Consider the following 21,775-nt stretch of genomic DNA (forward strand, 5'->3'; position numbering starts at 1 on the left):
AAATTGTAAAATAAATTAGACATTCAAAAAAACTTACTGTTTTCTGAAGCAAAACAGAACCACCAGAACTATAATAAGCAAAACTCCGAAAACTATTGGCAATACTATTTTGATTGCGTTCGAATTCTGATGAGCTGGTTTCTGAAACAAAAACTCATTATTCAGAATCAAAAACAAAACATACCACTTCTGGCACACAATTCCTAATGATCAATGAATTGTTCCCGCTAGATTGTAGCTGACAGTTACATCCTTCGGTTGGGATATCAGCTGAACACGTCGATTGACATGTTACAGGAACGTCGATGGCATCTTCTGAGAGATCAGTACATGGTATACAGTGGTCACTATTCGTTTGGTTCTGAAATTTTGTTTTTGAAGTTCAGAATTTTTATTTTTGAAGTTCAGAATTTCATCCGATACCTGGAATGTTCCCTGTTCACAAGTGATGCACATTTGACTATAAGTTGTGTTCGGTCCAGCTGTTATATTTCCGTTTCTCTGAAAAGAGGAATGTTATTCTGCATTGAAAACAATGGAATCCAACCCGTGTGTTAGCATCAATGCAGTTAAGAACGTTGCAGTCATTTATGGATTTCGAACCTTTTGAAGAAGTGATCAATCCACGTGGGCACTGAATACATGCACCTCGAGAACCCTGAATTCGGAATACTATTTTGAAATTTAATTGAAATTCGTTTTGACTGTTACCTCTTTATAGAATCCAACATCACAAACATGACAATATGGCTCTATTTTGTCTGCACTTCTGATCATTTCCTGACCAGGATCGCAAACTTTTGTGCAGTCATCGAAGGTTTTAGATTCATCTGAAGACTTTAAAAAATAGGAGAATGGGGATAATAAATCACCTCCATAAGTTGAAATATCGAAACCACAACATATGCATCTCTGAAGTCCTTCAGTTGGTCCGAACGTTCCGACAGGGCATCGAAGGCAGACGCCATTCGATTCGTATTGTCCAATTGGGCAGATTTCTAGAAAATACATAATTTTCGATTTTCAAAAGTTCAAAATTAATACTATAACACTGCGATTCGTCAAAAGCTCCTGTCACTTCTCCAGTTGTCGTGCCATCCGGACATTGAGTGCATGATAGCTGGTCAGGATTCGATGAGGATCGATAAGTATTTGCTGGACATTCCATACACTGATTCTGTGTGACATTGGCAAATGTTCCTTCAGCACAACTCACTTTAAATATTTTTTTTGTATGATTTTAGTCTGATTCCAAAATATACTAACCACAAGTAGTGATAGTCCCAGTTGTATCGTGGATCGGGTAGGATGGATCACAGTCGACAGTGGAATCCTGTCGAACTAATGTAAAGTTTGTTTGAAGTTGAGACAACACTGTTGTACTGATTGTCTCCGTCGCATTTCTGAGAGATTTTCAGCTTCGAAAGTGTGACCCAATATATTATTCTGGTCTAATTTCATTTTTCGGTTCGATAGCGAAATCCTTAAAGGATCATGTATTTTTCGTGACTATTTTCTAGCAATTATTTTCTCGATTTGCTGGCAAATTTTATAGATATGAAACACCGTGCAACTCGCAAAAAATCGCATTAAAAAAGAAAATTATTGAAACATCGAAAAAATAGGCCAGAAAACTACTACGAAATGCTTCGCCTTTGGATTTAAGCTCCGTCCGCTCTCAAAATTTTGCAACGCGCATTGAAACCAGAGTAACACTTACTTTGTTGAAAAGGTATACTGTAGTGCATAACTTCCGCTTTCCACATCTGCCATGCTACCAATTGAAGTTTTGTTGCATGGAGGACGAATAGAAATATGACACGAAGCAATTTTATCACAATTGACAGAAGTCCAAATGATGTCATAAAGTTTTCGATAAACGTGTTCACAGGTACCATCCCCCACAACTGTCCCATTAATTGCTTGCTCGGCTGGCACTGTTTTTCCACATGCCGGAAGATAATATTTTCTTTGTGTATCATCCAACCATCCACCGTATTGAAAATCACCCTAAAAAGAATATTTCAAAAAGAAAACAATACGAAAACAACAAACCATAATATCACAAACATAGAACTTTGGTCGATTTTCAACTGGATATAGTTTATCATTACACTCCACAAAAGCGACTTTCGATGTGAAAGGTGCCATTCTCGTAGTTCCAAAACGAATCGTTCCTCCTTTAACGAAGATTTGACTTTCAGAAGGACACGCCTTCTGAACTACGACAACATCGAAAGTGCATTCTGCAGAATTTCCAGCAGCGTCAAAAGCAATGTATCTGACTGCAGTTATTCCACTAGACATTTGAAAATTTTAAATTTATGGTGGATTACGGCAGACTTACATTCCAAATTGCTGACCGTTATGATAGTTAACTTCGACTCGAACGACTCCAATGTTATCGAAAAATGAGATTTCGTCATCTGACCATTTGACTTTGATGAAATCTTCCGAAGTAGTTACATATTTGTTCAGAGGACATCTCAACACGGTCGGCGAGATTCTATCCTTGGCTGAAAATATTCTTCAATTCGGTATATTTAATCAATAATTTTTACTCACCACAAGATCCAGTTGAATTATAATTGTTGGAGTTTGCCTGCCTTCCAAACATACATTTCACACTGCTACAAATTCCTGAAATCTGAATATCGTATGAAGATATTTTGATAAATTACAGTACCAGATGGGTCAATGAATACTCCAGGGTTTGAAGAAGAGACGCGAGTAAAACCCCCATTCCAACTGATCAATGTGTTGCTTGCTATTTCAGAGCTGGTTTCGTTTATTGTCTGAAATTGGTTGATTTGTTTTATTCTTGAAAAATTACAACATACAGTATAGCAATCATAAGCCAATTGTCCGATTTGCGTTTCATTCAATCGTATGATGTATAGCTGAGTCATTGAAATCATTCCAACAAATCGGTTATAAGTTTTGTTGGTTAGATCAGGTGGAGCTAACTGCAGATATCCGCTTGGTCCTGGCTGAAATTTTGAAGACATTTTTGAGAAAAGAAGTTATTTTAGTTGTATTACATTAAATATTGGAGCTAGTTGCGGAAGTAGCTGCACACCGTCCAGGTAGATTGTGTAACTCGGACTTGTCAGATTCTCAGGACTCACGATGCAGAACTAAAAGTATACATAAGTTCAGGCAACATCGAAAACAACCTACATGATGCCAAGTGTTTGCAGAAATCGTAGTAGGTCTGTAATTGGTTCTTTTGGAAGGTTCATCTCGAGTACACGTGTCATCTGGGTCGCAGATGAAGAATCCTTTGTTATCGAACACAATCTTTTGGGATTTTCCGTATCCTCTAGCAATTAACCAGGGGAGAAGAGTTGGAATAGAACCATCTTGTGCTCCATTTGATTCGATGGCTGGGTGATTGTATTGGACAAAAGAGCATATCGTGAATTGAGCAATTGAAACGTTGAAAAATGGTTTGGAGACAATATCAGGAGCATAACCCAACCCATTGAATACCAAATTGAAGTTGAAGTTGGCTTCTAGAATTTTCTAAAAATTAAAAATCTGAAAAATACAAAGGCACTCACTAATATCGCATCTTCTTCCGGTGTAATCCGTCCCATCACAATTGCAAGATGCTCCATTTTCAGTCACCGTACAGTTTCCATTATGGAGACAATAAGGAGACGTGGAGCCGTTCGGCATTGTGATGATGCATGGTTGCTTAAATTGAGGTATCATTCAAAAGAACTAAAATGAAATGAACCCCCAGATCCTGACATCTATCCCCTGTACTACCAGGAATGCATGCACATGTGCCGTTAGATTCGAGACATGTTCCACCGTTAAAACAAGTTATATCACGGCAACTGTGCTAAAAAATAGATGCAATCAGTAAAAATTAGGTATTTGGAGTTCAATGTACAATTTGGTTTTCACATCTGTCACCAGTGAAGTTCGGACGGCATTCACAGATTCCTGATTGTGGAACACATGATCCATTGTTTTCACATATTATTGAGTTAGTTTGGCATTTATCCTGAAGCATAAAGTCAGTCAAAACTTTGACTTTTTGATAATATTACCGTGTTAGTTTCACAATAAGTTCCACTGAAAAATTCAGGACAATCACATTCAGAAGTCGTAGAATTGCACGTGCCTGAATTTTGACACAAAAGAACGTTCGCCTTACACACATCCTGTTAAAATATATGAATTACAAGTAGTCTTTTCGGATTCCGTTGCTATATTATTAGCTAAAAAATCGATTCCTTACATCTACTTGATCACATAATGGACTTGAGAATCCATCATAGCATTCACAGAAAATCGTTCCATTAGATTCATGGCATCCATAAGAATGAGAACACTGATCTGAACACTGAAAACATGCATTTGTTAGTTTTGTTAGAATTCGAAGGAGTGAAAGCATGCGCATTATCATTCACGATCTCACTGCTGTGGTATACGTACTTTTGTGAGAAAGGGCGTGTCAGCTGGAAGTTCATTCTTGGCTTTGCCACGCCCCTCCTCATTAGAGCGCATCCGCATACTCCAGCAGTTTGAAACTTATGATCTCTTACTCTTTGCTCGCAATAAGTTCCAAAAAACTGATCAGTACAGTTACAGACGGCGCTTCCCGGAGAAACTATTGAACATGTTCCTCCATTTTCACATGTAATCAATTGTGAGCAATCTGGATTCTCTTTTATTTCGCAATTTGTTCCAGAAAAACCTGAATCGTTTTTCATTATCAATTGAATTTCAAGAAAAAAAACTCACCTGTTGGACATGTGCAGTTATACGATTCAATTAAGTCTCTCTGAACGTCAATGTAATTAAAAGTCTCGCATTTTCCTCCGTTAAAACATGGATGGAAATTACAGTCGTTTACAGTATCAAGACAATGAGTACCACTAAAACTTCAACTTTAATGTAATTTCTGATTAGCCTGCTAACCTGAATCCAAGATCACATTGACACCGAACATTCAATGTGAAATTGTTGAAACAGTGTTTAGAATTCTGACAAACTGAACAGTCGTCCACTTTTGGTTGAATTTCACAGTAAGTTCCTTAATTAGGTAGATGATAGTCTCTTTTTAGTTAATTTTTAAATTAATTTTTAATTCTCACAAACCTAGCCATCCGGTACTGCTACAATCACAGTTTTGCTCTCCACTTGTTTGATTGAAAATGCATTTTCCTCCCTGCTGACATGGATTGTTGAGCTGGCACATATCCCAGAGAATCTGAGAATCAAATATGAGCAAGGAAAATTATTTGGGACAAATACTGACTGTACAATTCCCATAGAAATCTGGAATGTATCCGTCAAAGCAGTTACAGTACATATTGCCGTTTTCATTGTGACATACTCCGTTTGCGCAGTCCTTTTCGCCGTAGCAGCTGAAAAAAAATATTCGAAATCCGATCTGTACTTTTTCCCTTACGTATCAAGATCTTTTGCTATTTCACAGTGATCGCCTTCAAACATTGACGTGCAATTACATATTCTTCTGTCCAAATCGCAAGTCCCTCCATTTTGACATAAATACTGATGATTGTTGGTTTCATTAAAACAGAATTTGCTGACTCCACAAGAACGACCGTATGTTCCTGGAATATTTCATCGTTTTGAAAATCGTGAAATCTGTGTATCTGAAGGTTCTCTTTATAAGAAGAGTCCCTTCAAGAAAAGTACAGAGCAAATTGAGGGTACAGAATCCTCAATTCGGGGAAACAAAATACCGAAAAAAAACCAATTGTAGTTACCCCGAACTGTGGAGTTTGCACCTCTAAATCACTGTGTACCCCCTTGTACCCCCGAAATGTAGTACCCTCCGAGTCATGTGCCCAGTTTTAAAGAAATTCGTGAAAAAAATTGTGAAATTGAAAGAACTTCAAGGGTTTTGAAAGAATGCATCAATATTTTAACGAGATTATCGGAAGATAAATGATGGTCGAAGAGCCCCCAGAAGGGACAATATAAGACTGGTCCTTCTGATATAGGTTTCACGATGTTTTGAATTGTTTTCTCACCTGGACCACAAATGCAAAGGGCACCACCGTCGAATGGGGGAGGTGTATATTCACAATTGCCGGCAACGCATACATTACATCCACTTTGTTCATGCGGCTGAGGGGTCGTTGTTGGCTCTACAAGACAACGGACACCGGGAATCGCATATTCAGTGTCCACACTGTCACAGATGTTGGTTGCAATTGCGTTCTGTAATTCAATCATGAATTACTAAAAGTGATGCGAACTCACCTCTGAACCGCGTATCACCATATAAATGAAACTGTTATTTGAAGCAGAGCCTTGGTATTGACAAAAATCACCGTAGAAGGCTGAAATGCGGAAATTCTAGAACTTCTTTAGTATAATTCTTCTATTACAAAAAAATCGGAGCTGTAAAAGAAAAACACTGGTGGCTATGGCCGAAGGTCCCACAACGAACAATACAGTAATCTAAAAATATATTGTTTCCAGGATATTTTCTCGTTTTGATGATTTTTGTTGCTTTTTCTATTTTTTTTCCCAAACAAGACTTAAAATTAAAATTTTTGACATTAAAAAAATTGGCTGAAAATCAGTTAAAAAGAGAAAATGAATCCAAAAAAAAATATTTTTAGGTTACTGTAGTTGTCGTTGGGAGACCTTCGTCAACGGTGACCGGCATTTCTCTTTCACGGCTTCGATTTTGTCGTACCATTTGTCACTTACAGTATCCTGATACATTTGCGCATTTGATCTCATCATTATCGAGTCCTGTGTCACAATCATATCCACTATTTCGAGTTTGACTGGTCAATTCACAGTGGTTCGGTCGACAGTAAGGATCTCCGTTTGGTTGAATATCTCTTATGAAGTCTAAAATTAAAATGTAAATGTCTGTTCAAAATTGGCAAACTCACAAGCATTGCAAATACAATCAAATCCTCCTCCAGTATTCACACACTCTCCATTTTGGCATACATTCAACGAGCATTTATTTACCTGATCGAACTGGGCTATTGGAGCAGGCGTAACACCTACATACTTGACTATACAGAAATTTAATAACTAATTTCTTACAAATTGGTTTTGTCTCACAGAGACATGGGGTTTTTTGAATCACCCATCCCCTACGACTGTCACAATATCCATTTACCGCAGGTAGTCTGAAACTCAAATTTCTTTGAGATAATTGTGATCAAGGTGCAAGTATAGGGCAGTCTTCTAATCACAGTGCTTACGGAAGTTTTTTATATCTTACCTTTGATTGTTGGTGCATGTTGCTGAGAGATGTCTTCTCATGGAAAACGGTTTGGATGATTTTAAATGTAATCCATCATAATCCACTTCATCACATACGCTTTCTCGAATTGTCACTCCACATATTTTGACATATCCATTGGCAGTAATTGACACAGCTAAGTTGGGTTTCAAATTTTTCAATTTCACAACAAAACTTCCTGATGACGTGGTGTTCATCACAGGTCGAAAGTCGGAAATTGAAGGAATGAAGCCGTCAGATGAAGATGTGACGCCTACTTGAACGCTTGAATTACATTGAGAAACATCAATTAAAAGTTCAATTTGGTCAGCAGTAAGTTGAATTGGAACAGAAGTGACTAAGAAAGAGACAGGGAATGTCCATTGATGAATAATGCAACCGGTCGGAGTCCATATCCACTGAAAATAGTTTTCTTTTCAAATCCAACTCAATTTTTAACAACTAACATCTCCAGAGTGAGTCCATAGCTCCTGTTGATCCAAAATGCTTCTCTCTTCGAATTTCATACTTCCTTCAATCACAACATCATCATATGCTATAAAAGAGCCTTCTGATCCAGTGGGTTGCCACGTGGACTCTGTAGATGGGTCTCGAGACGACTGCGTGGTTCCAGATGAGGACAGGAATGGGAAAAATGTGAAAGCAGTTGGAGTTAATGTTGTTGCAGCTGGCGCTGTATTAGAAGAAGTATATGAAGATGTTGTAGACGTTGAGATACATTTTGGGATTTCCGGAGCCCATTCTGAAAATAAATTGCGTTGTTCTTTAGAATTCAATTTCAACTGACCATAATTTGTTCCTCGAAGGATACATGTCACCGCCCCATTACCCTCTGGCATTCTGTACCCATCTGCACATGCCAAATTTACCACTGTCGTTATCTCGAAACCACGTCCTCCCAATGGACGATCGATTCTTTGTATGATAAGAGGCCAGGTGATGAATTGAGTTATATTCGAACAGCTTTGGTCTGAAATAATCAATTTCCAGAATATGTTTATAGATGATTCATAATTCTTACAAATGCATGCGGGTAAAATTTCCCAACTCGCTTGCGCATTGCAAAACACTTTTGGGCGTCCTGCAAAATGAAATTTATGAAAAAGCGTTCAGCAGGATTGCAATCGACCTATCATTGTCTGTGCTTTATTTAGACAAGAGACATCAAGTGTTTTGAAAATGTGAAACGAGAGTAAACCATCTGTTGGGTAGGAGAAATTCCTCTCTATCAGATTGTATACTGGACAGGCCATTGTTGGATTGGGTTGAGTGATCCACATATCTTGAATACAAGATTGCTGGAATTGGTATACACACTTGTATCCATCGGAATTACAAATGTTTGTTGCGTATAAGTAATCCATTGCAGTGCCACTTCTGTAATCTTTTTGGTGTAAAATACAGATAATTTCGATTTAAAGAATAGAATGCTAGGATCCCGCAAAAACTGTACTTGTAATAAACAGAAGGATCCGGTGGATAAATCACTTTGATGTCATATTTATCCTCCCAATCATTTTTGACCACACAGGTAGTTTCTAAAAATGATTTTTATTTCGAACTGTTTCAGATGAGATAAACACAAACCAACACAACTGTATCCATCAATCAACCATTGACTGATTTTAGACCAATGAGAAACATCTTCTCCCGATGCATTATAAAGATGGTAATTGGTTGGGCAGTCACAAGTGAACCCACCTGCGGTGTTTTGACAATACCGGTGATCGTCACAAAAATCTGATTCTTCCTCACATTCATTTCTGTCTGAATTAAGAAATTGATTGAAGGATTATATAGAAAAAACCTGAACTCACCCTGGCATGTTCCATTGTAAAATTTATAACCATTGATACAGTCGCAACTGTAAAAGCCAGAATGTTGAACATAAGATCCGTATGGCATGCAAGGATCTTGGAAGCCTGAAAATATTTTATTTGTTTATTCAAAAGGACTTCAAAAAGTACCAGACTCGTCTTGACATCTGCATTCAAAACTACCGTATGGCTCAACATATCCTTCTAACGTTTTCCAAAGTCCATCCTCACATGTATAGTGTTTTATCACAGTGTTGCATAGCATGCAGTTCATATAAATCTGAAACGAAACGAGTTTGGATTTTTAGATTAGGCCAAACACTCACAGGCTCTCCAGAGCGGAAAACAAATCGCCCTGCTGGAAGAAACATGGCATCAGATGTCTGTGGAAGAATACAAGCATTCAGGATCCCTCCTTCTACATCGTCGTAACACTTCCATGAATTCAAAGATGTCGAACTATCTCCACAAACACAAAACGGCGGGAAGTTGTAGTTTGTGGCATGCAAGTACCGTCTGATGACTCCGTATGCGGTTTCATACGTATCCGGATCGAGATGTTTTTCGATTTCAACTGAAGTCTGAGATGGACAATTTATTGGAAGACAACGAACTGTCGGATGTTCTGATGGGTATGTATGCTTGTTGTCATCTTCCCATGTTCCGTTTTCTGTGCATTGCAGTATCGACGCACTGTCACTCAGAAGATATCCTTGATTGCACTTTATAAAAACAATCGTTCCAATCGGATACATCTCATCAGAAACATGCATAATATATCCGTATACCACAGATGGAAGTTTACATATTCCGTTGCTTTCTGAGTTTTTTGTTTTTTATTTAAAGAGGGGCCCAGTATCCAAGGGTACATCAGAAAAGGGTACATCGAGATCTTAGGGTACATTGGATCAGAGGGTACATCAGATCTTAGGGTACATCTGGGAGGTAGGGGTACATCTCATGGTGGTTCTAAGGGTACATCAGGGAAAGGATCCCAGAGTACATCGAAAAGTTCTTAGGGTAAATCAATCAAAAATACTGTAGTTGTCGACTGGAAGATAATTTGGTCTAAACTGCACCATTTTATTTATTTTTTTTTGTTTGTATTTGTTTGAAAATTACCATTTTTTCATAGTTTTATGGATTGATAGATTTTTTGAAGTTTGTTTTAAAAGAGCTTATTATACTGAAATTGGCAATAGGAAACAAGTCGAAAACTTGATATTTATCAGAACGAACTTTCAACCAAAACCACATTTCAAATGTGCCAGGACAGGAAGCATTGTAAATTTGAAAAAAAATCCAAATTCTTTGAGTCCTGTAAATTTTGAGTCCTGTAAATCGGCTGTGAGTCCTGTAAAAAAGGCAGTGAGTCCTGTAAAAAAAGGAGTCCCGTAAATCGACAAAGAGCCGTTGCATCCGCTGGCCTAGAAAATTCTGGAAACTCTTCCATGTGAATTTCGAACAATTTTTTGGGATACAAACACAAAAATCGCAGTAAAAGACACATTTTTGAGAAAAAAATCACATTTTTTACATGAAAAATTTTTTTGAACAACGACAGATAAAATACAGAGGCGAGCGATCGGCAACGTCATCGGAAACAACTGAAATCGATAACCTGGCCTAAAAATTAAATTTTTGAGACAAATATTAGATATTTTCCGACTGATTTCTGATTTCGGAAGACCAGATTAGGATTTTTTACCCAGTTTTGATGTTAGAATTCGGAATTAATGAATTTTCATTGATTTTCGTTTCGTTTCCACAGATTTTGACACCTGCAGAAAAATATGACAGCGAAAAACCATACTTGTAATCCAGGCCTTTGCCGGGCCCTGCCATAATTTCTATCAGAATCATTATTTTCGAACCAACTAAATCATATATATGATATGATAGAGCTCCACGAGTACTACAAAACGGTATCATTTGTAATACTGTATCTTATCAATGAAAAAAGTTACAGATCATAAAGTGGCTTTTCTCGCAGGGCCCGGCAGGCCCGGGCCGGGCCTGCTTTTTTTTGTTCCTTTTGCTCTGTAACTCTCATATCTGATTGAGTTGGTTCGAAAACATTGATTCTGAAAGAAGTTATGCCAGGGCCCGCGAAGGCCCGGCAAAGGCCCGGATTACAAGTATGCGAAAAACTAAAAGTAGATGACTTTCAGTCATAATTTTCAGAAGTTTCGACTAGCCAGTGCTCATTTTCATTCCTTGTCTGGAAAACCTTCTGAAAATTATTGCTTTCTCCGCCTCCGCACTCCTTTCTACTTTAGAAACCACCGAAGATATGTACGGGTTGTGGTGGCCAAAGCGAACCTTGGCAAAGTGGTCTAGTGGTGTGTTTGCGTGCACGGAAATCTACAGTCGCGGGTTCAAGTTCGACCAGACCCAAATGTTCTGTTTTTGTGTACTTGAAAACTAATTTCATTTCGTAGTCTTTTTAACGATTTTGTACCATTATGTTTCCGACAAATCCGAAGATTTTGAAAGAATTTGGATTTTTTTTCAAATTTACAATGCTTCCTGTCCTGGCACATTTGAAATGTGGTTTTGGTTGAAAGTTCGTTCTGATAAATATCAAGTTTTCGACTTGTTTCCTATTGCCAATTTCAGTATAATAAGCTCCTTTAAAACAAACTTCAAAAAATCTATCAATCCATAAAACTATGAAAAAATGGTAATTTTCAAACAAATACAAACAAAAAAAAATAAATAAAATGGTGCAGTTTAGACCAAATTATCTTCCAGTCGACAACTACAGTATTTTTGATTGATGTACCCTAAGAACTTTTCGATGTACTCTGGGATCCTTTCCCTGATGTACCCTTAGAACCACCATGAGATGTACCCCTTGAACCTACCTCCCAGATGTACCCTAAGATCTGATGTACCCTCTGATCCAATGTACCCTAAGATCTCGATGTACCCTTTTCTGATGTACCCTTGGATACTGAGCCTCAAAGAGGGACTCCGACCAAAGTTTTTTTTTTGGAAATTTTTTAGAAAATTTGAGAACAAAAAAGTCTCGTTGACCTCAAAAACGGCTCAAATTTCCATAAAAATAATTTGGACGTGAACTAAGCGCGCTTGAATTTTCGACGGCGTTTTCGGGAATCTCGATTTTTTTCTGAATTTTTCCGAAGTACTATTATGAAAGTACGTAACATTGGGAAAATTTTAATACAAAAATTTCGAACAAAAATGTTAACCAAATTTCGATCAAATTTTGGTCCCCCTTGAACACATAAAACTGTATCTTACGTATTTGATTGGTAGTCGTTTCTACGAATGATGTCGCTGATTCCAATTCTGAATTGTTCTCATCGAAATACCTTCCAGAATCTTCTATGCGAGTTTCTTGGAAACTGTAGATAGAGTGAAATTCAAATGGTTCAGCAGATTGATGGATGACTACAGTAGTCGGTCCGAATCCAGAAAATGTACTTGAATTCGTGAGATACGCAGACTGGTTTTTAGATACAATCTTAAAATTTATGAGTTGAAACACATTATTTCCAGACAACCCACTCACCTGAACATTATCTTCACTGCAGCTTTTTGCAAACTTCTTCACATCCCACGTAGATCTAACTGATTCTGATCCTTCAAAATCTTCTGATGACGTCATTATCATATTAACAGTGAGAGTTCTAAACTGTCCACTCATACAAATTTCACTTGATCTTGGTATCCACTCAATTTCCAAATTAGTATCAACAAGAAAAACGTCTTCTTTTTCTTCGTTTCCAGCTTTTATTTCAAGAAATTGAATATCCAGTTTTGTGTTACTATCTGGCCATGATGATTTGACATCGATATTCAAAGAATTCGACGGCACAATTAATAACTTTTTGGATTTTCTTGGTGCCAGAGATATGGTCATATTGTTGAATTGTATTGTGGCAACATCTGGAGCATTGCCTTCACATTTTCGTAACAAAAGTGCCACGTATGAAGAGGGAATCTGGGTTGAGAAATGGTAGTTGCAAGACATCGGAATGAGTTCAGAATTGAAAAATAGTTGATTTCGTTCAGTCAGTTTACATAGGGAATTGTCTGAAATTCGGGAATATTTTTGAGATCTAAGCGGAAAATTCACCTGCATCTTGGTAATGAACTTGGAATTCGATTTTTCTGGTATCCGTATTAGAAGCAGTCAAAAGGAAAGACGAAGATGTCAGAGTGATAGATGACGTTGCGTTTCTAGAATTCAGAAATATTCTGCCGTTTTGATCCTTTCCTTCTATTGCAATAGTAGTCGATGTTACTGGGGACATCCATTTTATCTGAAATTTAAAAAATATATATTTTGCAGTTTGTATGTTGAAATTTAGTGATTCAATATTTTAAAATGCTGCATTCAATTTTTTTTGTAGTAACATCTTCAATGTTTTTCAAGAGCTCAGGGTATACACCTTACTTTTTAGAAAACTCTGTATAATTAGAAATCCGTTAAACGCAATCTCAAAATAGGACTGGCGTTCTGCTGGCTCAGTGTGCACAGTACTGCTATGTCTCCATATATGTGGGTATACCCAATCTTGTATCCGTATGTCATTTCATAGCAATCATGCTTATTTTGAGAACCAATGAAAATGTTTTCCATTTTTCAAGTCTTTAAAAGTCTTACCCAAATAATGAAATGATGATCATTGGGAGACAAAACAGTCCATTTATGCGTACATTCTCCTTTTCCGTATCTCAGCGTTGTTGGAGATAAAACTCCCCCGCTCGATACAATCATTGGCCATTCATAAATCGGATTCACTCGCAAAATACTTGATAAAATCGAATTTGGAGTTGACGAAGAAATAGGAAGAACTTCATCCACGAATTCATCAGATCCATCAAGACAATCCTTGAATCCGTCGTGTTGAAATGAGGAAGGTATGCATTTTGAATTGTCAGCACATCGAAATGTTCCCGGAAGACAAGCATAGTTCTGACACAGAATTGGTAGTTGATATGAGCATGGAAGAGCTCTCCATCCAAAATTTGAAGAGTTTCTGAGATCTAATGCAATGCAACTACCCGCAAGTTGTCTTGATGTGAGATCCTAAAATATTATTTTTTGGAAGAAAAACCAAAAAAGAATATACCTCTGGAGGTTGCCCTTCAGCCCACAACGGATTGTACATTGATGTGAAATCGGCCACATTCATGGTATCATCAGTGGCATCTGCTGATTCAACTACAATCACTTCATCGTTTTTCACAATTAATCCTGTCCAGTACAATTTCATTAGATCTCGACTTTTTTCTTTCATGAAAAGTTCCAAAAGTTGTAAAGCTATCAACCAATTCGTTTCTCGATAACCGATACTGTGGTTCACACTGAAAAAAAACACTTTTTTGAACGAATTTTTCAATTTTCTCAAATTGCTTACGCTCCACACATTTGAGCTGCTGTCGAGTAGTTTCGTTCGAATTGGGTTAGTGGAAAAATACACGTGGCGGTGAGATGGTACCATCCTTAATACTTCATCATAAGCCGTTTTTGAATTGTTCCATCTACTAACCTGGTGCTTGTTGAAAGCAGTCACTATACATTTCCGTGTCATAATATTGAGGGTTTGTACAGTAACCCAGGATAATTAAAAATGATGAGATTTGTAAAAACCATCTCAAAATCGTCATAATATTGTCATTGGGGAAGCGAATCTACACCTAAATTAATGGAAATTTGTGAAAATAGACAACAAAATGAAGAGAAACGAGGGAAAGAACAGGTGCTTATCATCATCATCACTTATCATGTTTCACTGCATTTCTTCGTCTCTCTTAGGTACAGTAATCTCTCACTTGGGGCTCGCGGAGCAAGACGAAAAGAGCACTCGAAATGGACATGACTCAAAGATATACTTTTGGAGGGAGGGAGGACACAGTTTGAAGGGAGTGGCACTTCTTGACTGATAACAAGTAATTACTTTATCTTCAGTCTATTGAAATCTAAATTAACTTCGAAAGAAACGAAACAAATTTATAGTAAAATCTGTATTATAAGGGTCCCTCTAATAATAGAAGGGTTCCTCTAATAGAAGGACCCTCCGCGATAGGCTAAAAAGGGCCCATAAAAACTCGTCGTTGGAGGTGAAACAGTTCCGTACGTGTTCAGTGTAAAATATTACAGGAACTCCTAAATTTCACTGAAACATTGTCCCAAGAGGTTATAGCTGCCTAAGGAGGAATCAGTGCGGAATGAGGGACCCAAAGCTTTGAGAGACCTAAAATTTTTATACGAGTGCTCAAGTTATCGTGCTGTGAGGGTCAGATTTTGATTCATTTTTTTTCTCCAATTGCTTATTTCTATTTTTCAATTTCTATTCTTCGACTTCATTTTTTCACTTCTAATTTTCTTTTCAAATTATCTATATTTTTCATTCACGTAACGCAAGAAATTAACCAATCAAGGTCCTATCGTTCTGCTGAAAAAAATCCACATACTGAACGAAAAAACTAGTTCTTTCTTAAACCACACTCTTTGAAATTTATTGTTGGATAATTTTCACAACACTTCTCTTTGGTAAGAAGCTCTTTGCATACGCTTAACTTTTTTGGTTCATTTTCTTTTTTTCTTTCGATGGTCGATTGCGAAAAGAGTACTAGAATGGCTAGGTAGAATCATTTCCACTGAACGTCCCCCTCTTGCAAAAGATTCAATCAAAGATGAAAAGAAATGAACAAATATCAATAAAAAGCGTACGCAAGGCTTCTTACAAGGGAAAAGGAACTTTGAAAAATATCCAACAATGGTTCTAGGAGACCAGGGCGTGTGGACCCTTTCATGTACTGAGCCTCTACGTGGCGAAAGGGATCAACAGACGAAAGTCTGGCTAATCAGTAAACTATTGCTACTTTTTTCAAAATTTTTGATTTAAAAACGTATTTTTTCTGTTGATTTTTTATTTTTTCTGTTGATTTTTACAAATTTCAGAAACCTGAAGCTCATTTTTTCACTTTTTTTATTTCGACCCAATTTTTTCGCTTCCAATGTTTTGTCCTCATTTTTTCGTTTCCAATTTTTTGGTCCATTTTTTTCACTTCCAATATTTTGTCCTCATTTTTTCTAAAATTATCATTCTTATAATAAATAAATGAAGTTGCGGCTCTTTCTTTATGTATCTCTGTTTGTCCGCAAATTTTGGAAAGCTTGAAAATTAAATATAAATTGACGTGAGTTTCAAAAAAAAGTGAGGAGCGAAGCGACGAAAAATTGAAAAATAGGTCAAATCGCGCCGAAGGCGTACCAGCCAGTTGTTTGAAGCGCCGGAGGCACGACAAACACGCAGGTTTTTTTTGAGTTCCGGAAAAAAATCGTGTTTTTCATTTTCAAATTTTTGCGCATATTTTTTTCATTCCCAACTTTTCACTCTGTATTTTTCACTTATTTATTTTATCACTTTTAATTTTTCGACCCAATTTAATGCATATTTTTTCATTCTCAACTTTTCACTTCCTATTTTTCACCACTTAATTTTTCGACCCAATTTTTTCACTTCCAATTCTTTGTCCTCAATTTTTCATTTCCAAAAATTTTGGTCTCAATTTTTCATTCCCAAGTTTTCACTAAATATTTTTCACCTTTTAATTTTTCACTTCCAATTTTTTTCCTCAATTTTTCATTTCCAAATTTTTGGTCCAATTTTTTCATTCCCAAGTTTTCACTAAATATTTTTCACCTCTCACTTTTATTTTTTTTTCACTTTTAATTTTTCGACCGAATTTTTTCGCTTTCAAAGTATTCACCGAAATTAATTTTTCAGTACAGTATACCGATTTTAGGACGGAGCCTCGTAAATCGACACGAACGCTGCCCGCGAAAATTTTCAGGTGTCAGTTTTTTCATTTCGACAATACATTAGAAAAGTTTTTAAAAGTTGTATTTCTTTCCGATTTTCTTCTGGAACATTTACCACTATCACACCTTGTCTAACTAACTGACTAACTGGTTCTGTTCATTTTTTTTCACTTTTTGTGTTGATGTTAATATGTTAACTTTTCACTTCTTTTTTTTCTTCAATAAAAACGAACAATGACATTCAAATAAAAAGAACTTGTGACACTATACATAAAACATTTTCATGAGATAGTGAACTGAGAACTTTTTAGACTAGAGTGAATAGTTGTTTGTAGAGTTTATTCAAATCTGGAAGCTCTTTTTAACAATTCGAAATTCACTTCTCTGAAAGTTTGTTGATCTTTAAAAAAGGAACGCTAAAAGATGGCGATAAATTGTTTTGTGATGTTCAAAAAAGCAAGAGAAAATATTTGAGTTAAAAAACATCATTTTTATGAGAAATAGATTTGAGAAAGTTCTCACATTGAAAATTACTCCTGTCTAGCCCGGGCTTTTAGTTATTCTCTCCTGTTTTTTTAAAGAATTTCCGGTTATCATAGAGATTTGAAAATTTTCAAAATTTTATATCGAAAAAAAATGTTTTTTTCCGATCCACATAATAACCGTTCCACTTCCGAAATATGACCAATTTAGGTCAAAGGTGTCGAAAACTGTCACTGTCAACAGTTGTTCATCTTAGAACTACATGTTACCAATTTGAAATCCAACTGAACATTTTTTATTTTTTGAGAATTTCCCCCTTAAAAGGGGATTCCTTCAAAGGGGATTTTGACCGTAAAACTTTGTTTTTTTTTTGTATTAAAATGTTCCCAATATTAAGTATTTTCGTGATATTACTTTGCAAAAAACCGTTTTGTAAGAATAATTCAGTTTTTTCAAACAGTTCAGAAAAACGACTGGAAACAGCAAAACGTTCTGGAAAATTGCATGAAAAACCAGCATAATACCAAAAAATCACCTTTCACAGTTTAAAATCGGTAAATTTCAAATTCGATTTTCTCCAATCTCAGGAACATGAAAATGTTCGTGTTATACTTTTGGAATCTTGGGCCCAACCAAAGTGCAGGCAAATTTTGGAACTTTCCAAAACTTTTCCAAAACAAATCTTTTTGAGAAAACATTTTGAAAATACATAACTTTGGAAACTGCAATTCTAATTTTCAAATTTCTTCTCAAAAGTGTGCTTGTATTTTTCAAGATCTATTTTCAAGAAAGATTCATTATGTTTCAAACATTTATCAGAAGCAAGAAAGATATTCCAAAAATGAAAAAAAAAAGTTGTTCTTATATGGGATTTCCTTTCAAAACTTTAGGTCCACCATCATAATCATGTTGATCTAAAATCATATTCACCCTTTTCTAAACCAATTCAATCCCTTTCCTTTTTCTCTGCAGAGTGAAAAGATAAGATAAGCAAAAAAAGGCGACAATATATTTCTTTGCATTGTTCCATTTCCACTTGTATCATCTGTTCAACCACAGTCGACAAAAAGACAAAAAGTTCAAAAGATGTCACCTGATCCATTCATTTTTTCTTCTCATGAATTTCTCGTGACCTGATTAAATTTCCACTCCTTTTTTTCAATTTTGTTCATTTGATAAGGTACACTGCTAATTGATACCGAAGTGATAGTAGATTTCGATCAAATTCGATTAAAAATTAGCATTTTATTTTAGTTTAAAAACCGTACATAACAGAATATTTATAAAATATGAGTGAGATTCGAGGAAATGAGATCCCGTAATTCAAGAATTGAGATGTTTTGGGCAGAGTGGTTTCAGAATGTTCACAGAAGTTGGAGGTTTTCTCAGAAGACGTCTCTTCAGTTTCAGAATTGATAGTTGGAGTAGGAGACGTTGACACCAACAGAACTGACAGTTTCCCAGGAATCAATCGAATTTCCGTACCATTTGTCAGCGTATTTTTCAGCTTCTTCGGCTTCGGATTTCAGAATTTCCTCGAATGGTTCGTCGAATTCTTCGAGAGAAATGATTTCCAATTTTCCAGACATTTTAGAAGAAGTGATTAGGAATGTAGCGAGGATGCTGAAAGTAGAGAAAGTTACTAGACAATTTTTGAAAAAAAAATCAGAAAACGTTAGACGAAAATTCAAGACAAAAAAAGAAAGAACGAAGAACACATCTTAATTTCAAGTACAAAATCTTGAATTTTGCACTGAATTTCTTTTTTATCTTCTCTCTCTCTTTTCCATTTCATTTTATACCCCAATTTCTCTTTCCTCTACTCTTCATCAGCCGTTTCCGACCCACCCCCTACTGATAACAGATCATAAGGGCAGATTTCATCATTGTTCCGAAATCTTTGATGCAGTTTTTTTTCTACGGACAGTGTTTTGTAGTTTGAGTTTGCATTCACTAGACATAACTGTTTTTTTTTCTATTTTATGATTGACAAAAGCAGTCATATGGGTTTTTATAGATTGTGCTGAATTATATTGGTGTTGAATGGAAGTTTTAAAAAAGAAGATTATCACCAAAGTCCGGGTGTTTCGGATCATGCTTGTATGAAAAAATCGGAGCTTTGAAAGAGAAAAGCTTGTGGGCGTGACCTAGTTTCTCTTCCACTGCTCTGATTTTCGCATACCAACATGCTACCATCTTACGGCTTATAGATTTGTAAAAATGAAAAATACAAAGACGGAAAATTTAGCACCACTTCTATTTCAAAATAAGTGTTCACATATATCTCATCGTCACAAAAAAATGGAGTTGGTCGCCGTTATTTACTATTAAAAAGGCCAACAGCTGAAGAGGATTATAGAATCATAAATAATTATTATTTGTGAGTTAAAAAACGAGAGACCTAGAGACGAGAGAAAATGACCAAAATAAAAACGTCTCTCGTCGTTTCTCTTTTTGCCTCTCCCAGCACCTCTTGGCACTTCGGGGACACCTAGTACGAATGGAGAAGGCAAAATTATTATTTTTGCAGGTCTTCCCCATTTTCAGATTTTTGTCAACGATAACAAAAACCGGGAGACCTGAAAATATGAGTGCTCGCAATCTGGGGAAAATCATTGAAACTATTACTTTCAAAACCTTTTATTCAGATTACGAAACAAAAAAACACTAAATTATTTTTAATTTAACACAGTCTATCTAACATAGTACAAAAAACTTTCTGGTTAAAAATCTATTACATATTTATATAGAGCGAACAAAATACAATAGAAAAAAGTTCGGAAAACTAAATTCGAACTATACCAAATTGGATATATTGAATCGAATCATAGGGTAAATCGAACTTTTCATATGACCATTATATACTTTATAGAGTTATTGAAAAACGATAAAGGGGGACTCCGAGAAGAGGATTTTTGTATTGATAAAAATGCTTGAAAAGTTGTGTATTTTCCTAATATTTTAGCGAAATTTTTTAAAACCAAATCCCTCAAAAATACCGTTGAAAATGAAAAGGGTTGCGAAAAGGGACGAGGATTTGAGTTCCCGCGCAGGGAGAAATCTAGGCCAAGACTGGCGACCGACAATGGTTTTTATGTGCCGGAAAAAAAACACGGGAATAAATTTTCAAGGTGTCCTGCGGCCGTGGCCTAGGTTTCTCATTGCTCGGGAACTCAAATCCTCTTCCCTATTCACCACCTTTTTTGGGATTCCGGATTTTCAAAAAGTTTGTTGGCAATAATATGAGGAAAATATATGACTTTTAAGCATTTTAATGAACCACAAAGCTTTTGGTCGGAGTTCCCCTTTAATAAGAAATAGACTAGAGCGCCAAATAGTCTAGAAAACATTCTTTATCAGGGAAAGGCAGCAAGCATTTTTCCAGGGATTCGGGTCAAACATGATAAATAAATAAATGTATGGATAATGAAAACCAAATTTTATAAAATGTCGAAAAGCGTACTGTAGAGTTGGTCTCCAAGATTCAGTTCTCCATTTAAGGAAACACGAGAATCAAGTTAAGTTTCAGCCTCAACAACAGTCGACCACTATATTATATACGATCTGAAACTACACCCGTGACGTGGTACAACCATAACTACTAGAGACCACTGCCACCCCCTTTTTCACCCTTTTCACATGACAAGAGATGATGCAAGAAAACACAAAAGTGACTTGATCCCGTGAGAAAATAAAAGAACACCGGAGGAGAAAATAGATGGAGAGGGTGCTAGAGAAGAGGAGAAAGAAGAAGAAGAAGTCTATTCTCATCATATCATTTTTCGTTTGTTTCTGTTTCCTCACCCATGATCACGGTCTTCTTCTATTTTCAGAACTCACCACCACGTGCCCATTCACCATCACGTTTCAATTGGTTCCCACACGTGATGACGTCATTGTTTTGTTGAAAGTTTTTGATCTTCAATGTGTGTATCTGGTCACCTAGACACTGTTTTTTTGTTCTTTAAAGAGTTTCATGTTGTTCTTTGAAACGATCAAAGAGTTCACAATTTGTAAACATTTTCCTTTTCCTGTAGAAAATAGAAAGAAAGAAAGAAAGAAAGAAAGAGAGAGAGAGAGAGAGAGAGAGAGAGAGAGAGAAAGAGAGAGAGAGAAATTCATTTTGAGGTGGAAAATCAAATAAAAAAGAATTTTGAACAGTCCAAAACTTCCTAATGTCCCTTTCTCGTTACAGCGCAACAGCGTACCACAAAAGTTCGAACCCTGCGAGAGATAAAAGTATAGTGTAAAGTACCTCGATGAGGCACTTTCGGGTTACTGTAGTGAAATGGTGTTAGTAGCAAAACAACCAAGGATGGAGACAGCTAGTATGCAAAGTTTCCTGAAATAAAGAGAAACAATTGTAACCTAAAAAAATTCATGGCACTTCTTCTGAAAACAGTTCTTTTGTTT

The 21,775-nt window shown here is 36.3% G+C and overlaps 2 protein-coding genes across 2 annotated transcripts; one reads left to right on the forward strand and one right to left on the reverse strand.

Annotated features, from left to right (window-relative positions):
• Window positions 1-33: 33 nt before the first annotated feature.
• On the reverse strand, window positions 34-18,951 carry CBG12386 (the record flags this gene model as incomplete). The annotated part of the gene is made up of 50 exons (XM_002639623.1): window positions 34-141; window positions 185-361; window positions 424-501; window positions 548-658; window positions 712-830; window positions 873-998; window positions 1,045-1,215; window positions 1,267-1,403; window positions 1,721-2,010; window positions 2,056-2,299; window positions 2,348-2,516; window positions 2,566-2,640; window positions 2,687-2,795; window positions 2,841-2,990; window positions 3,042-3,137; window positions 3,181-3,515; window positions 3,564-3,699; window positions 3,743-3,850; window positions 3,902-4,015; window positions 4,062-4,175; window positions 4,253-4,357; window positions 4,560-4,711; window positions 4,759-4,892; window positions 4,936-5,050; window positions 5,116-5,227; window positions 5,276-5,384; window positions 5,429-5,594; window positions 6,018-6,207; window positions 6,250-6,329; window positions 6,706-6,852; window positions 6,897-7,013; window positions 7,057-7,142; window positions 7,238-7,656; window positions 7,705-8,000; window positions 8,046-8,228; window positions 8,280-8,339; window positions 8,457-8,635; window positions 8,712-8,796; window positions 8,846-9,025; window positions 9,076-9,180; window positions 9,226-9,355; window positions 9,402-9,895; window positions 12,343-12,565; window positions 12,614-13,137; window positions 13,181-13,367; window positions 13,712-14,137; window positions 14,181-14,415; window positions 14,469-14,553; window positions 14,601-14,742; window positions 18,817-18,951. The coding sequence occupies 50 exons, from the start codon at window positions 18,949-18,951 to the stop codon at window positions 34-36; spliced, it is 8,568 nt and encodes a 2,855-aa protein (XP_002639669.1).
• Window positions 18,952-21,080: 2,129 nt separating this feature from the next.
• Window positions 21,081-21,308, forward strand: CBG25276 (the record flags this gene model as incomplete). Its single annotated transcript, XM_045239094.1, has 1 exon — window positions 21,081-21,308. The coding sequence occupies one exon, from the start codon at window positions 21,081-21,083 to the stop codon at window positions 21,306-21,308; it is 228 nt and encodes a 75-aa protein (XP_045099285.1).
• Window positions 21,309-21,775: the final 467 nt, after the last annotated feature.

Source organism: Caenorhabditis briggsae, assembly GCF_000004555.2.
Source record: "Caenorhabditis briggsae complete genome, chrI, whole genome shotgun sequence".
NCBI lineage: Eukaryota > Metazoa > Nematoda > Chromadorea > Rhabditida > Rhabditidae > Caenorhabditis > Caenorhabditis briggsae.